Genomic DNA, 18,986 nt, shown 5'->3' on the forward strand with positions numbered 1-18,986 from the left:
GTGGTTTATTACCAGCACATTGTATGGTTAGTGTAATGAAATCCCCGACTAATGTTCGGCAGACTGCCTTGAGGGAATTAAAATTAAACAAAAATAAATCAGCAGCGCTAATTTCCGTCGTGCTCTCAGTGGAACAATCAGTAAAAAAACGGAATTGCAAGATAACTGGTAAACAAATGATTGACAGTCAAGTCAATCATTAAACTATGATTAAATATTCAAAAAAATTAGATTAGAGTATCATTGCTACCCAATAATCTTTTTTAAATTGGCAGTTTATTATCTGAGTGATGTCTAAATATGGCAACTATTTTTTCAGTATGTCACATCACACCAGGATGGGATTGCGTATGAAATAGGAGCAGAAAATGTTGGAAATACTCAATGGGTCAGGCAGCATCTGTGGAGAGAGAAACACAGTTAACGAAAGGTCATCGAGCTAAAGCGTTAACTCTGTTTCTCTCTCGCCACAGATGCTGCCTGACCCACTGAGCTTTTATTTCAGATTTTCAGCATCTGCATTGTTTCACTTTTGGGATTGAGTGTGTTTGGGATGCGTCTGTCTAAATATTTGTGATCAGCTGACTGCTTTACATACAGTGATTAATAATTGCTTCCTGTCTTGTAATAGAGGGACAATGATGACGCATAATAGTCTACCAGATAATAACGCACATCTATATCGAGTCACATCACAAGAATATGTAGTCCTACACTGCTGTGCCTTAGCAATTAATCAGAAATCACGGGCCAGTTAATTGGTCTGTTTCACAGATTTTTGAGCAGTGTGTGATATTTAATATGAAACACAAATACTGCAGCCATCCCTGAAGTGACAGCATTGGGTTCGTAAGCAGAAAAGAAACAGCCAGCATTTATTTGATTCACGCTGGTGATTGAAGGATTAACATTGGGTGTTGGGGAAAGCGATTGACCCAAGTATGTCAAACTTGTGAAGCACTGGCTGAAAGCAAAGGTGTTGATTGTGCATCACTTGTTGAGGCTTGGAACTAGAGGGGAGTACTCAATGGTATCTCGTGTATATTTGAGGATGAATTAAGTGCCGATGAATGTTTCATACAGATATCGATGAATAATGCACTTCTGGATTTGAACAACTAGCAGCATGAATCAATTTTCTAAAATCTTCAGTTTAGCTGTGTTCATCTGAAATAAATAGACTCTCTGTTCTGGGCAGGAAATTATTTCATTTCTTGTTGGTTTCGTTGTTAACATTCTCCAAAGGACTGATCCTTATTTTTTTTTTGAAATATTTTATGTAGTTCTATAATGCTCCTGATCCATATGACAGAATGCTGCAGTACCTGAACATATTATTCACATTTCTGTTCTCCATGGAGTGTGTGCTGAAGCTTATTGCCTTTGGTATTCTGGTATGTTATATTTCAATTCAACCTACAAACAAATTATACTGTTTAAATTATACCGGGTGTCTTCTCGCCTCAGAATGAAAAAGATTTTGTAAATATATTGATTGAAATTAATTTTGTCTTTTTGAATGTATAAAATATATATGTTCATATAGCCAGTCAAATGCTGCAGCTTCACAAAGACCTGCACATATCTAAGCACATCAGTAATCAGTGCTTGGCTTAATTAATATCATTCTCACCTCTGAGTCAGCAGGATGTGGCTTTAAGAACATGATCAAACCTGATACTATTGGAACTTTTGTCCTTTGGATATACTGTCTGTTTGAATGGATCAAAAGATCTCATGGTCCTATTTAAGGAAGAGCAGGTCATTTTTTTGACTTATATTCCTCCCTCAACCAATCCCAACAAAACAATTGCTGCTTATGGGATCTGCTGTTTACATATTGACTGTCTCACTTGCCCACATAACAACAGTTATTGCACTTCAAAGTTATTTGATTTTATGAATAGCTCTTTGGGATGTTTCTGAAAGATATGATAAAGGACTTAATAAATGCAATGTAAAACCATTCTATTGATAAGTAGCAGATCTTTCTCAATCTTTAATCTGAAAGATTCTTGATGCATTTTCTTTTATAAATATAAATTTTGCCAATGGCATTAAGCATTGTACTATTATTTCTGGTAGTTATGTTTCTTTAATTTTATGATTCATAAATATTTTCACAAATTAATGTTACCATGGAATGTCAAGATATGAAGAAAAGCTTCATGTTCAAAAGATATTGTAATGAAAGCAGGATTTTGTATCTTTTTCTTGTCATATATACTGATTTAGCAGTACAACACGTTCTAGGGGTGTCGCAATAGTATAGGTACTCATCTGAGATTGGTACTAGCAGGAAACAACAAGAGTTGGAAGATCCAAGTGCTAATACCAACTTCTGTGTCACAGTCTTCCCAGGGAGACTGGAGATCTATGCATGTGTCTTTGAATGCGTGCAAAGAGGTCCACTCACTGGCATCTGGTTCAAATTGAATTTTGACCAGCATCTACCTGTCCCAAAACTTTATTGTTACAACAAGTTTCAGAATGGTCCATTGAAGGCTGTGTGAACTTTTGTACTGCAGCAAGTGTGGCACGAGACTGCCTCTTGCTGGTGATGTTGCACCTCGTCCCAAAGTACACTTTGGCTTATTTAACATTTACATTGCACAATTTGTGTTGGAAGTGAAGCTGAAACAACTTTCCAGTTGGGTAGCAAACACTAACGGCCATGTAACTCTATGTGAACTGGTTCAAAGATCGAGGCATATTTGAAGGCAATCTGATACTGATTTTCCCTTTTTTTTTGGTTTAGAATTACTTCCGTGATGCATGGAATGTGTTTGACTTTGTTACTGTACTGGGAAGTATAACTGATATTTTAGTCACTGAACTGGCGGTAAGTATGTCTGCCCTAAATCAAGCCATTGTTGAAAACCTGCTGCCTCTCCAATGATTGAGGTGAAGTATAACAGTGAACTGGTTTCTTGTACTGTTTGCATTTGATTTTTCTTTTGGAACAAGTGATAAAACACCAGATTCACAGTTTTGGGTCACTTGAATTTACGTGAAGAGGAATTGTTGAATTCTATTTCTTGCACTGCAACAGATGTTCTTCATACAGGGGGGCGGGGAATATTCTGAAGCTCGCATCAAACGGTTGTGGTTGCAAACTTACTTTCCAGGGTTTGCTTGGCCTTGAATCCGCTAACTATCAAAAAAAAATTCAGGTAACAGCTGGGCTAGTGGAAAATCTGATAGACAAAATCTTCCTTCTGGTTCACCCTCTTTCCCACCTTTTCATCCTCCCTACTCCCTCCCCATTTCCCATTTCATGAGCATGAAATGGAACTGGACAAATTAATTGTGGCCAGGTCAGCACCCCTGCCTACTCCAGTCTGTGAGGCAACAGATTGGGAAAAATTGTAATTAAAATAGTAAAACATACTTTCACTTCTGGGAACTGGGATTGAATCCAGCCAGACAGATGGTGACAGATGGATATCTCATTTATTCTCTCTTCTGAGGGTTACGATATCAGATCAGGCAGTTTCAACCCGGGGTTTAATTGAATGAGAGCCCACTGCACAAAATCACCTAGTTTTCGGCTTTAGGTGGCACCCATTCTGCAGTCTTCCTCAGAGATAACGACAGAGGATGGAAATGTTGAAAGAGATGCTCTATAGATTTTAAATTTACACTGCACAAGTTGTGTTGGAAGTGAAGCTGAAACTACTTTGCAGCAACATAAGTTGGGTAGCATACACAAACTGCCACGTGGACTGTTCTTTGGAACAATGGAAGTGGAATTCGTGCTATTTCAGATCAATAGAAAGTAACGCACTGGAACAACCTTAAGCGGACTTGATGCTATCGATGTTCCAATCTACAGCATGGCTGTCCCTCACCTCAATGAAAAAAACGGCACCAAAAGAGATGAAAAATTACATGCTAGAAATTATTGTTGGTATTAGGGATCAGGTGCTTAACACGTTTCTATGACATTCCTCTGTCTACTCTTTTAACTGAGGCATTTACCTGCTGATTATAAATGGGATAACACCATTGTTAAAATAATGTGCAGAAGAATTTGATAGAATCACATTTGATGTTTGTCCATTGATATTTTCAATACTTTCTACCTTCACATTTTGCATAGTTGCAATTTCAGCCCTTGTTTAATTGGACAGGTCTTTTTTTTTAGCTTACCTGGGATGAATTTCACTTTCACAGCATGAACAACGAACACAGTCATAAAGACAGAAAATGCTGGAAATTGCGACAGGTCAGGCAGCATATGTGGAAAGAAACAGAGTTAACGTTTCCGGGTCACAGACTTGAGACATTAACTTTGTTTCTCTCTCCACAGATGCTGCCTGACCTGCTGAGATTGTCAGTATTTTATGTTTTTATTTCAGATTCCAGCATCTGCAGTATTTTGTTTTTGTATAAACGCAGAGTGTCGTTGCCACGATTTAAAAAAAAATTAATTATGATTTAAAAAAAATAACTTTCCACATCTACGATTTATTAAAAATTACAAATGTTTTGAAAGAGATGTTATAGACACAGTACTTCCAATATAATGTACCTGCCACATATAAAACTTCTACCTTGTTGGAGGTAGCTTAGTTTTCATGTTAATGCAGTTTTACGATGAGCAGTTCCTGGGCTTGGGCTCACCGGGGAGCTGTGTAGCTGGCAAGAGCTACAATGTTTTGTCAGTATGTTTCATACAGGTCAATATGCATCGGCATCATTTCTTTTGATACTGGTGCCAACTGGGACCTGTTCAAAAGTGCCAGCCAAGTCCAGATATGTCCTTCGCCAGCACTCCATTTCAAAGTCTCTGGAGTTGTCTTCATTGTAGAGTAACAATGATGAATACCGAAGATTCATTTAAGCTCCGATGTGATGAAATGAGAGGGTGCACAGCAAACCCGACAGAGACCATGGTCCAGAACTTAAAGAAGGGTAACTTTGAAGGTATGAGGCATGAATTGGCTAGGATAGATTGGCGAATGATACTTAAGGGGTTGACAGTGGATGGGCAATGGCAGACATTTAGAGACCGCATGGATGAACTACAACAATTGTACATCCCTGTCTGGCGTAAAAATAAAAAAGGGAAGGTGGCTCAACCGTGGCTATCAAGGGAAATCAGGGATAGTATTAAAGCCAAGCAAGTGGCATACAAATTGGCCAGAAATAGCAATGAACCCGAGGACTGGGAGAAATTTAGAACTCAGCAGAGAAGGACAAAGGGTTTGATTAGGGCAGGGAAAATAGAGTACGAGAGGAAGCTTGCAGGGAACATTAAAATGGACTGCAAAAGCTTCTATAGGTATGTAAAGAGAAAAAGGTTAGTAAAGACAAACGTAGGTCCCCTGTAGTCAGAATCAGGGGAAGTCATAACAGGGAACAAAGAAATGGCAGACCAATTGAACAAGTACTTTGGTTCGGTATTCACTAAGGAGGACACAAACAACCTTCCGGATATAAAAGGGGTCAGAGGATCTAGTAAGAAGGAGGAACTGAGAGAAATCCTTATTAGTCGGGAAATAGTGTTGGGGAAATTGATGGGATTGAAGGCCGATAAATCCCCAGGGCCTGATGGTCTGCATCTCAGAGTACTTAACGAGGTGGCCTTGGAAATAGCGGATGCATTGACAGTCATTTTCCAACATTCCATAGACTCTGGATCAGTTCCTATGGTGTGGAGGGTAGCCAATGTAACCCCAATTTTTAAAAAAGGAGGGAAAGAGAAAACAGGGAATTATAGACCGGTCAGCCTGACCTCGGTAGTGGGTAAAATGATGGAATCAATTGTTAAGGATGTCATAGCAGCACATTTGGAAAGAGGTGACATGACAGGTACAAGTCAGCATGAAATGTGAAAGGGAAATCATGCTTGACAAATCTTCTGGAATATTTTGAGGATGTTTCCAGTAGAGTGAACAAGGGAGAACCAGTTGATATGGTGTATTTGGACTTTCAGAAGGCTTTTGACAAGGTCCCACACAAGAGATTAATGTGCAAAGTTAAAGCACATGGGATTGGGGGTAGTGTGCTGACGTGGATTGAGAACTGGTTGGCAGACAGGAAGCAAAGAGTAGGAGTAAATGGGTACTTTTCAGAATGGCAGGCAGTGACTAGTGGGGTACCGCAAGGTTCTGTGCTGGGGCCCCAGCTGTTTACATTGTACATTAATGATTTAGACGAGGGGATTAAATATAGTATTTCCAAATTTGCGGATGACACTAAGTTGGATGGCAGTGTGAGCTGCGAGGAGGATGCTGTGAGGCTGCAGAGTGACTTGGATAGGTTAGGTGAGTGGGCAAATGCATGGCAGATGAAGTATAAGTGGATAAATGTGAGGTTATCCACTTTGGTGGTAAAAACAGAAAGACAGACTATTATCTGAATGGTGATAAATTAGGAAAAGGGGAGTTGCAACGAGACCTGGGTGTCATGGTACATCAGTCATTGAAGGTTGGCATGCAGGTACAGCAGGCGGTTAAGAAAGCAAATGGCATGTTGGCCTTAATAGCGAGGGGATTTGAGTACAGGGGCAGGGAAGTGTTACTACAGTTGTACAGGGTCTTGGTGAGGCCATACCTGGAGTATTGTGTACAGTTTTGGTCTCCTAACTTGAGGAAGGACATTCTTGCTATTGAGGGAGTGCAGCGAAGGTTCACCAGACTGATTCCTGGGATGGCGGGACTGACATATCAAGAAAGTCTGGATCAACTAAGCTTGTATTCACTGGAGTTCAGAAGAATGAGAGGGGATCGCATAGAAACGTTTAAAATTCTGACAGGTTTAGACAGGTTAGATGCAGGAAGAATGTTCCCAATGTTGGGGCAGTCTAGAACCAGGGGTCACACTCTAAGGATAAGGGGTAAGCCATTTAGGACCAAGATGAGGAGAAACGTCTTCACCCAGAGAGTGATGAGCCTGTGGAATTCTCTACCACAGAAAGTTGTTGAGGCCAATTCACTAAATATATTCAAAAAGGAGTTAGATGTAGTCCTTACTACTAGGGGGATCAAGGGGTATGGCGAGAAAGCAGGAATGGGGTACTGAAGTTGCATGTTCAGCCATGAACTCATTGAATGGCGGTGTCGGCTCGAAGGGCCGAATGGCCTACTCCTGCACCTATTTTCTATGTTTCTATGTTTCCCTTGTCCATACTTATCTTGTGATCTTGCTTGCTGACCTCTTGACTTGGAATCCAATATCTCAAAATTGCTGCACATTTGAATTGATCTGCCTGCGGCGTTTTGCCACTGAACTCTTTTTTTAGTGGTGGTCATAGCCACATCATTCTTTTTATATAGCAAGAAAAAATTGCTGGTCCTTTCAATCTTTTTATCATCATCTGACAATGAGCTCTCATAAGAACATGGAAGACTTACTTTGCACAAGTTGATTTGCACAATTAATTTGTATCCTACATGTGTACTGCATGTTGGCCTTTAAAGAAGTTGAGAGAAATGTTGAGGTTTCAGACTTGGGCGGGCTGGGATCTCCATAAGGCTGCAGAGAGAACATGAAAACTAAGATTTTCCGACAAGGTAACAGATTTGCTGGTCTATTTCCCCCAGCGAATTGGCAGAGTGATTCCCTCCAGGAGGAGGATACTGGAGAGTCAGTCGCTCCAGGGCACATTCATGCAGCACCTAGCAACCAGTTAGAGACTGGCATGGACATGTGCTTGACCTGTCCACTGGGGAGCGTGCATGGCACAGGAGGACTGAAAAAAGGTGAGGAGAAAAAATAATTTACCAAATAAAAGGGAAAAAAAGCCAACATTTATAGAAATACTCTTAGTTAGTCAGCATCTGAAACAGATAGGTGGTTTATGTTTTGTTTGGAACCTTTCCCTTTCAGATGTTGACATACTCGCTGTGTATTTTAAGTATTTTCTCTGATTTAAGTTGCTGATTTCCACTATTGATGGTTTTTTTTTATCTTTAACAAGTAAAACCGTTCATATTCATCTTGAATCATTTGAGTTTTAAATGAGAACAGATGCAGTCTCTCTCACAAATCATTACTTGGAATTAAATCGCGCTTTTCTGAAAAAAGAATTTCTGGAGAATGTGAAATCTATTTCGATGTGCACCAGGTGACACATCTGGTTGATGTGTGTGTCGTTTAAACTATTAAATCGTTTCTGATAAGATGCATTAAAATGACACTTCAAGCTAGAATCATTTCTGATTCATTATAATACATCCTGTCAACATGTAGGTATTATAGTTTATTATTTAATTCAGATGGAATAAACAATGCATTTGTATTCATGCAATCAAAAAGCATCAATTGTAATTTTTATTTGTTTGAGTGTATTTATTTAGGAGCAACAATTCTAGATTACCTCGAATAATCAGTCATTACTGTCAGTTACTGGGAATAGGTTAAAATTAGATTATCTTCTTTTACTCTCCTTTAAATTTACAGCCACTTCAGCTGAGGGATACTTTGAGCATTGTCTTTGATCTAAAAAAAAAATCCCTTCCTCTCCTGAAGCTACTGACTAGAGCTGGGGTGCAATTCCTTGGCATCGGTAGACCTGCAAAACCATATCCAGCTTGCCATTGTTCATGTTGGACTTTGCGCAGTGATTATTTCTAAGTTATTTGACTGTGGTGGCATCACCGTCAAGGCGGAACCTGTTGCCACCCGATGGTCATACAGATGTATTTCCAGTAGAGGCTGCTGGATAACACTGCCCCATGGAACTTGTTCTTCAGGTGGGTTTCCACCTCCCCTCTTTATTTCACGTTTTACTAAAGTAGAATTGTAATGTTTTGAGCTCGCCACAGGGTAAATTTTATGGGGCTGGTTTCAGGAGCAGAGCCTCACTTGACAGGAAGGCAGGTTGCGGAATCGGGCACGGAGCTCAGAGCACCCCATTTGCCGTGCTTTCTGGTTTACCAGTGATTAACGTTAAACACTGGCAAATTGGGCATGTAGACCTCTGTGCCCGATCTCTGATCTGCGCTGCCATCGAATGAAACTTTGCTTCAGTGACAGCGCATCGTAAAATTTACCCTTCAGTATTTGTAAAGTGAAATATTTTACTCAAAGGTGACCAGGGTATTTGTTGTTGATTTTAAATGAGAACAAATGCAACCTCTCTCACAAATCACTACCTGGAATTAAATTGAGCTTTTCTGAAAAAGAATTTCTGGGGAATGTGAAATCTATTTAGATGTGCACCGGATGACACATCTAGCTTATGTGTGCGTTGTTTAAACTATTAAATAGTTTCTGACCTCCAGTGCAATCAAATTAAATGTTGCAATTATCTGGATAAGAAATAAGTAATGAAGAGCCTAGCACTTTAATAAAAACATTTTATTGATGTGCTTGTAACTGCTATAAATAGTTTAAACCTGATAACAACATAGGCTTTTTAGACCGTTATATGTGATCTGATTATTCGACTGTAAAATTGCTATTCAACTTCTGAGGTCAGCACTAGTTGAATAAAAATTGTTGCTCCTTATTTTTGTATTGATTTCTTCCTGGTAAATCTGCAATGAGCCCACATTCTGGTTTACTACAAAATTGTCTTTTTAGCATCACTTTAAAGGTCATGAGTTCGAACACTGATTTGCTGGATTGTAAAATGATTCAGGTGACGGTGTTTTTTTTTACTGAGTTTGAATTTGCTCATCTGATTTCTCATTTCCTCTTGTTTTTGTTCCTTATTTTCTCCAACGGTCTGCTGAATCACGTCATCCAATCAACACGCAATATGACAACCCATGTATCCGTCTGTATGTTGTGCACCTGCTGCTCCCTACCCCCCAAAAAATTCTTTCTTTGCATACTGCCAACATCAATCATCCATGAACAACATCAACATGTAGCAACTGGTTGGTTTCATCAATTTAAGAAATCTTTTGATTGAAATTGGTTTGCTTTTTAATTTGCTTTTCTGGTTACTCGGTGCATGCAAAAAGAAAGAGGAGAAGCGTGTCCATTTTGTCCGACTCTGCTGTGTTCTGCTGTGCAAGCGTGTACGGTACCCACCCTGTCCAAACCCGTTTGTTTTTTTCCCCAAGCTAGTGACAGACGAAGTAAGCTAACTCGGTGTTCCACCAGCGGAGACATTGAAGTGTTACCTGAAACTTCATTCTGTAATTTTAATAATAGTCTCAGGTTTAAAACTGGAAAAGAAAGAGAAATTGAACAAAAAGGGAAGGGATAGAGGAACTACACTGAGAAAGGAGCAAGACAGAAAATCCAATACATTTTCCTCCTGCTTTATACTTCTCACTAATAATGACAAATAGCGCTCCCTTAGTGTCCTTACATTTTCAGAATTAAGAGTAACTTTTTGTTTTTATTTAATAGTTGCAATGATTTTATTGATTGGATTGGGTTGGAGGAGGTACTGAGTCTGTCATTGTGAGGGGAGTTAGTGGAGATACACTCACCAACCCAGGAAGTTTGAATGATTGTAATGCTTCACTTATCATTTTAATTCAGCGCTCTCTCACAATCATTCTTCCCAGATAGTTCCCCTGCTGGTATTTATGCATACTGGCTACTGAAAGTAAATTGCTGCAAAACATTAGAGAAACGGAGAAAAAAATTCAAATGAGCTTCAAATTTGGCCTAAGTATGGCTTTTTAAATTGAAAGTATGATTTCGAATGCTTAGCGTTAACATTTGCCATCAGTAGAATTGCTTCATTCAGAGCAAGTAAATTATCTCATGCACATGTCAGAATTATTGATCAACTGTGTTTCAACTAAAGAGAAAATCTCAGTCAGAGAGAAAAAGCCATGACACCATATTTATCATACCTGTTCAGTCTTCAGTCTTTCACGACCACTGGACATCTCAAAGCGCTTTACAACCAATGAAGTACTTTTGGAGTGTAGTCACTGTTGTGATGTGGGGAAAGCGGCAGTCAATTTGCACACAGCAAGCTCCCACAAACAGCAATGTGATAATGACCAGATAAAAGTAGATTAAACCAAGATAAAATGGATGCAAGTAATATTACGAGAAGACAGAGAGGAAGCGGCCTAATGTCTTTCTTCTATTGTATCTCAAGAGCGCCAGTCACTGATAATAACTGATAAAGGTGAGGGCCTATTGAGGCAGGGCTGTCCACATCCTAAGACCTGTAGTAACATCAAACTAAACCATGTTTCTGTCAGAGAGAATAACTTTAGTCATGCTGGCGAGATGGGTTGCTCACCCACGTCTTTGGAAGAAAGCCAGTAGTGGAGTCCAGGTCTTTGATGTAAGATCGAATCACAAGTCAAGACAGTCCCCAGTAGTTCCATTCCATAACCCAACCCACTGACTCAAAGACATAGGAACTGATAGACGATGACTACAAGCCTGTATTAACGCTGCTTCGTGAAGCACAGTAGATCCTCAGCATTACTAGCTAGTTGGATCTCAGGCTCAGATTAACAAGTTTTGATGTGGTTTTTTTTCCTTTCCTGATAATGATGAGTATATTGCAAGACCTAATGAGGCAATTCCACCCCTGCACTCCCTTCACTTGGGGATCGCAATTTCTTTGTCCATTGAGGCAAAAAAATAAAATCTGATTTTTCAGAGGTTCTTTAGGCATTCACTGAATAATGAAGAAACTGCACTAGGCAGGAATCCTGCATTGCTTCAATCCGCTAATAAAATATCCAGTTCCCCAAAGAAGCTGGGGGCTTTGCTCTAGGGCCCGTACACATTAATTACATGGATCCATTCTCCTGCTGGGGAACCAGAGATCATTATGAAACTACTCTTTGGGTCCTGGCTCATTTAAAAGGGAGAGACTAACAAGTGCCTCCCCCTTGGTTTTGATGAGTGATAATAATAATAATAACTTGTATTTATGTAGTGCCTTTAACCTAGTAAAATGTCCCAAGGCGCTTCACAACAGCGTATAATATAACACCCACCCCACCCCCACTCCCAACCTCTGCACAATCTAACATATTCTGTGTCAATCAGATTTATCTTCTGGACCAGTTATTTGATAACACTATTTTATTCCAGGAGTGACAGTATTTTCTTGTCTCTAATGGGGTGATTAGTACATTTGACATTTAGTGAAATTAGCGTTGAGTCAGCTGTAACCATTAGATACCATTTTTATTCCAGTCACACATTTCTCTGAATGCATAATTATATTTCACATTTCCCAATGCAATTGCAGAACAATTAATTCCCCACACAGGTGTAGAGTTACAAGATTGGATTGTATTTCCCTGTGAAAGATCCCGATTTCAGGAATACATGACCCTTCACTTCCTGCTGTTACCCAAGAATAAACTGAACAGTTACAATCTCCCATTCTGAAGATGAGAAAACAAATCGTTGCACCCAACACCTCAATGCAGCCTCTGTCCTTTCTCCGATTCCTCAATGGCAGATTCAGTGAAAATATTCCACTATCTGTCCATTGTAGGATCGGACCAGATACTGATCTCTCCCTCCCAGAGACAATTACTTTTGTAGGAAGGGCAGTGCAGAGAAAATGAACACTGGATGCATTCTTCAGTCAGGCTTAATTCTCAGCTTTCCATTAGCCACCCCAAACATTGATAACTGAGCAAAAAGTCAGCTGTGTGTGCAGACACTAGAACAGTAAAAGGGCACGTCAAACCCAATTCTGTTTCCCAAGAAGCAGGGTGCTGTTAAAGGCAACACTGGCAAAATTCAAGCTGCTTGTATGGATCTTCTGTTCGCATCTAGTCCTGATGCGCCTCAACTTAAAGGGGACAGTGCAGAAGAGAAAAAAAATGTGAAACAAAAACAATATATTAAAGGTACAACCCCTGCACTGTATAAATTACAATTACAATTACAATTACAATTAATTAAAACTAGACCATTGCTTTGGATTTGATTGATTTCTGTTGGATTGACCTCTGACTTACAGTAGAATTTTCAGCCTGTTTTAGTAAATGTTCACTTCATGTTTTAAACTCGTCATTCAAATTTTAAATCAATTAAGAGTTTTGGGGGATCAAAGTAGTCTAGTCAGAATAAAGGAATCATGTGTTTGGTGTCCCAGGAGTAACAGGAAGATTTTTAGTTGCAAAATCCTTTGTCCTAGATATGCTCAGGATTTTGTTTATAGTGGAGAAATAATCTTTAGGTAGAATCTAATTTAAGTTGTGAAGAACTAAAGCAATCTTGCAACAGTTTTCATTGCAATGAAGACCTTTCCTTCATTTTATAAAATATGCATGATTGTGGTTTGTGACTTGTTTTCACTGTTTTGTTTTGCAATTTATTTAACCATTTCCGGTCCAGTCTCTCTCCCAGGTTGTTGCAGTAGTAGTTCAGACTGATAATGATCATCTCAATATACCTGACTAATTATTTAATCCAAAAGTGTCCCCCATGCATCAGCCAAATAATTCCTTTGTGTTAACCTCTTTGTGTAATGTAGCTCAAAAATAACATCAGTGTTTGGATAGTGCGGCATGTCTTTGAATGCTGATATAGAAGTCCAAGATGTGTTGCACTCGATGTTTTAAGAGCATATAAAATAATTTCTGAGGCATCAGTTTATTTAGAGGAGCCCAGTGGAGCCTAACCTACAGAACAACTACAATGTTGGCTCCTATTAATTAATGATGCTTTTATCTCAGGAATGGTACAATGCTAATTGTTGGTCACAACCTCAGCTTGTAATTGATCTGACTGGGCAGGAGAGGGTTAATAACGTGTGCATGTTTAAATCTGACTGCTTCTATGTCACAGATGCTTCATGCATGGAAAGTTTTTTATATATATACTTAAGTGCATTTGAACTGCATCACATTTTTGGATTTAAATTGTCTGCTTGTGGGCTCAATGGCCATATTATCTGAGGACCAAGTGAATAAGTACAGTATTCATGTTAGCATGGACTTCTGTATAAGAGAAACATATATCTGAGCATGTAACAGCTCAAACAGTTTGCTTTAACCAATTTGCCATTGATTGTTACCATTCACTGTTTTAAAGATTGGAGTTCAATCTGTTGAATGAGCTAGGGACTCTATTGAATGGCTTCTGACACTCAGAATGTAATAAAACTACCTAAAAAGGAACACTCCAGAAACCCTTTGGAATTTAACATTGCTTTTTGTAGTTAACTGATTGGTCCAATGGTAAAACACATTCTGATCGAGAATCTTGCCTTTAAAGATCAATCCCATTTGCCGGCAGGGAGGTTAGTCTCAGGTAGTCAGTGGCATTGAGGCATTGTCTTGGAAAATGCTCAATTATATATAAGCTGATTTTAATAAAACAATTAAAATGTGCAGCTACCCAAGTCCATTAGCAGGTAAAACGGGTAATGTGCATGGTTATGGTGTTGATCAGTTATATTTTCCACCAATTCACTGACTTGAAACGAATAAGGAAAAATGGGCTTACAAATTAGATTAAGTTGATTGCTCTTTCAGAGAGCCAGCACAGCTGCAGTAGGCCGAATGGCTTCCTCCTGTGCTCAAAATTCCACGTATTGCAAATACATTTTGAAGTGCCTCCCAAAAAGCATACCAGAAACTGATAAAGAAGAACATGTGTAGAAATATTGCATGAAAGTGATTAAAAACAGCACCAATTCCACGACTTCGAACCATTAGGAGATGGGGAACGGCAGGCTCTGGGGAGCTGATGCTTGCAGTGGATTGAACCTTTTAATTATTCTGTGATTAATCAGTGATTTTTGACGTGAATCAGACTCATTAACAGTCTTTGCAAAGGAAGTCAATCCTTCTCCTTCAGACATACACCTCTATTGGTTGGAACAGCCACTTAGATTCACATAATTGCTCGATCAACTGAGGCCCGCTTGCTAGTGAGGAGTGGCGACATCAAGTCAATAGTTCCATCATCTCCTAAAAATCAGCCTTTCCAGATCATTTAGGGCAATACTTCATCAGGACCTGTTTGATTTCATGGATCCAGGATCCTATTGTGTGCCAAACTAGTGCCCCTGTTGGACGGCCCATGTGACATCACTGGAATTCACTATCTGTTTTCGACCAGTTATTTCTGAACGTTTTAAACGAGTGGCTTTGTTCCCACATCTAAATTTGCAACAGCAATATTTTGCATCATCTCTAGCACCAGAATAGTAATGGAGTGTTTAAAAACAGCAGGGAGTAGGTGCATATTTTACCCTTGCACCATTCATTAGCTGCAACTATTTAGATGTTTTGAATTGATCTGTTTTTCAAATTGCTATAATGTCTTCATTTTCCAGGGGTGCAATGACTGGACAACTATCTTCAAACATTCATTTTTCAGAAATCAAAATTGACATTTTCTGTGTCCCAGTGCAAAAGCGGGATGTAAATAAGATCTAATGTCAGTATGATTATTAACAAGTGAATGAAAAAAATCCTGTCTTTCAAAACTAGAGAGTAAAATTGTCAGTACTCTCCCAGAATATATTAATTATGCTGTTAGAGCTTAATTTACATCGTTCAATTGGAACAATTTCCCTTAGGATTGGAATATGCTCAATGCCTGTTGTCCATGTGTATTGCTGTGTTCCTGCAGTGACACGAATACATTCAGTGTAAATCTTCTCATCCTGGAAATTGCTCTTAATGTTGTCTTTAGGTGACCTTAATTGTAAAGGAAAGTTTTGTTCAAATTGTAGCCAATCAAGGGGATACAAATCTTTAATCAAGTTGTTTATTCGTTTACAATTAACCTCTGGAAAAGAATGAATTATTTATTAAATTCACATATTTCAATTAATGAACAGAAGTCACAAAAGGTTCCTTGAAAAGATTCATTGCAGTATGAACTCCTCTGCTGTACTGATATGGTTCTGGTTGCTGACAATGACCATATCCTGAACTCTTTGCTTTCACCAGGATAACTTTATCAATCTCAGCTTCCTGCGGTTGTTCAGAGCAGCACGTCTCATCAAACTCCTCCGCCAGGGATATACCATCCGTATTTTGCTATGGACATTTGTGCAGTCTTTTAAGGTGCGTCTCAGAATATCATGATAACAGGATATAAACTGCCAATGCAGCACACACCCACAGATAGTGAGAAGTTAAAATAGGCAGTGTTAAAACCCATGTAACAGGGGGAATAGCCTGGGATCAACAGGGGAATTGTTATATTCTCAGTAATTGTATTGGCCGAGGTTGATCATTTGTGTTTTTTAAACGTGCAGCAGGCATTGCTGTTAAGCTTCATTGATGTGAGTCTCATGGTGTAATTGCGCCACCTATTGGTTAATAGTTGCAATTTTATCCAGTGCATTGAAAATAGATGATGACCAATGGCTGCTTTTAATTGGCCTGAAATTAAGCCAAAACTTTCAACCATTTGCTGTTATTGGACAGAAGTTGAACTTGGTACTAGCACTTCAAACTTGTTAAGTTAATCAGTGAAATAACGGTGTGCCATATAAATTTCACATTCATGTATTTTGAGAAAACAAACAGAGCGCTGGTTCAATTAGACTATTATTAAAAGTCGGTAATTCAGCATGTCACCTTCATTAGCACAGATGCAACCTTAACGAGCCAGCATCACTGTGTACCGAGCTCCAGAACAGATTGAAACTCAAGGCAACATCCATAGAAGTAGAAGAGAGAAACTGATCCTAGTCAGGCTCGACCGTAACTGTAGTATCTTCTAATGCATTGGCTCAGCCACCCAAAGCTACCCATGAAGTCAAATATCTGGTGATATTAAATTTCTGTGTAATTAAAATTAATAATTATAAAGTTCTTCACATGCACCAATAATCAAACTAGGGGCATAGCCCACCATGCATTGGAGACCCATAGACTTGGATTTAAAACAGATTCAGGTAGAAGCATATTTTTTAACTGCAATAGAAGGCAAAATGTCAAGTTCCTTCTGCATGTTGACATTAGCTGCAATACCAAATAGAAATGTCATTTATTTAGTACCCCTGATATTTTTGCATGTTTGCTTTTCGTTACAGAAAAGTGAATCAGAATTTAATCTTATTTGTATATTGACCAGACGAGTATTCCATAAAGCAATAGAAGTTAAAGGAACATTACATTGAGAGGAACAGACTGTTGTAAAGAACCTTTCACTAAAAAGGCCCTCGTATTGTATCAAGATCAAATAGAATGTTGATTTATGGCTTTAAATAAACAGTCCTAGCTGTTTTTGACTTGGCCCTCGTATAGCTTTGAGAACCTGAGTATAAATGTTAGAGAATAAAAGTACAAGCAGTGGTTCAGATAAAATGTTCAGGTTGCTCCTCAACTGAGCGAGCAAGTACTGATTTCCTATTTTGTGGATTATTCAGGTGCTTACATACGCTGATTTGAATTACCATTCATTTGTCTTCAATGTTTCTCAAAACAAAAAGCAACACAGGTCTGCTGGTGCAACATAAAAATGATTATTAAATTGTCTGCTACTATGTTCCTGTGCTCGTGGAGTGCCAGACGAATTTTAGTAATGGCTATAAACCCACACCAGGAAAATCCTAGAAAAGTATCTGCCAGACAGCTGGTATTAAATTGAAACTCAGTGTCAACTGAGAATTTACTAATGTTCCATAGACTCGGATTAATTAAAACATATTATAGTACTTAACTAACAAATTGTTCAGTGAGCAAAGACATCAAGACATTAACGTAAAGATGTAGAATCTAATGCATCGTAGATTTAATACTACAACGAAAGTACAAATGTTTACTACGATATCGATTCTTGTGTATGTTTTTCAGACTTGCTTACTTTATGTTTCTTTTGCAGGCATTACCATATGTCTGCCTCCTGATTGCTATGTTGTTTTTCATCTATGCCATTATTGGAATGCAGGTCAGTGCAGTTACTGTTGCAAAAAGCCCTTATGTAGTTTATACTGAAGAGAAGACTGTTGCTCATTGTAACATCTACAAAAAGCTGAAGTAATGTTGTTCACACTATATATTGATTATTTGGCTCAGCAGCTTTCCTCTAGTGAGCGGAAATATTTAATGAAAATGTGTCTGTATATTTAAAAAATAACATGCAGATATGTTTTAAAATTTAGAAATATATGATGTCTAATTTACATTGAACAATAAATATTTAAATAAAATATGCATAGTATTCCTTAATTTCTAAAAAGCAACAGGCATGAATATACATAATCAAAAATATATTAATAATAAATAATATTTCAGTTCATAAATGTATAAAAGTGCATAAATGCTTCAAATATATAAAAAAATCTGGAACTCATTTAATGAGATTTAAATTTTTACTCTAAATCCAGCATTGTGTAATTATCAGTAAAAGTAGCTTGTGCCCACTCTCCCTCTGGGTCAAAAGGTGGCGGATATGAATCCCGTTCTGAACTGGTACCTTAACACAGCATTGAGGAAGCGCTGCAGTGTCATTGGTAGTGCATTTTGCATGGCACATTAAACTGATATCCATCTGCCTGTTTTGGTGGATCAGATGGGTGTTGACAATCCCACAGGCATTGTTTGAAGAACAGGAGGGAGTTCTTTCTGTAGCTTGATTCAGCATTCCTCCCTCAGATTAACAAACCTAAAAAAGATTAACTTAATTTGGTCAGACACACAAGGCAATAATAAGGCAGTACATAAGGGCAATTATTATGTATTTGATTAATTGTGTCCCTGTTTCTCATCAACCAAATGTTCGATATAAATCAGCTGAATGACACATCCTATTTCATTACAAAGTATACTGCAACTTCAAACAGAAGAAACCAATAAAAACAGTATTTACATTTATACAGGTACAGCGCCTATTACATCCTCAAAATGGCCCAAAGTGCTTAAAAATGAATGAATTATTTTTGAGGTTTTGTTACTGTCACTTTACAGGCAAACATGACAGCCAGTTTGTGCACAGGAAGGCCCCACAAACAGCAGTGATAGTTCATCTGTTTTGGTGGTGTTGGTTGGGGGATAATGTTGGCCAGGACACTGACAGAACTCTGGGCTCTTCTTCAAATAATGCCATGTGACCTTTTAGGTCCACCTGAACAGGGGCTCAGTTTAACATCTCATCCACATAATACATAGGTA

The 18,986-nt window shown here is 38.6% G+C and overlaps 1 protein-coding gene across 1 annotated transcript in view; it reads left to right on the forward strand.

The window, feature by feature from the left end:
* Positions 1-18,986, forward strand: part of LOC139232507 (probable voltage-dependent N-type calcium channel subunit alpha-1B) — a 958,198-nt gene that overhangs the window by 847,909 nt on the left and 91,303 nt on the right. The window contains exons 33-36 of the mRNA XM_070862825.1: positions 1,284-1,394; positions 2,759-2,842; positions 15,813-15,929; positions 17,698-17,763. Coding sequence (XP_070718926.1) covers positions 1,284-1,394; positions 2,759-2,842; positions 15,813-15,929; positions 17,698-17,763 — 378 coding nt within the window. The remainder of the gene's footprint in view (positions 1-1,283; positions 1,395-2,758; positions 2,843-15,812; positions 15,930-17,697; positions 17,764-18,986) is intronic.

The sequence above is a fragment of the Pristiophorus japonicus genome, chromosome 20 (assembly GCF_044704955.1).
Source record: "Pristiophorus japonicus isolate sPriJap1 chromosome 20, sPriJap1.hap1, whole genome shotgun sequence".
NCBI classification, from domain to species: domain Eukaryota; kingdom Metazoa; phylum Chordata; class Chondrichthyes; family Pristiophoridae; genus Pristiophorus; species Pristiophorus japonicus.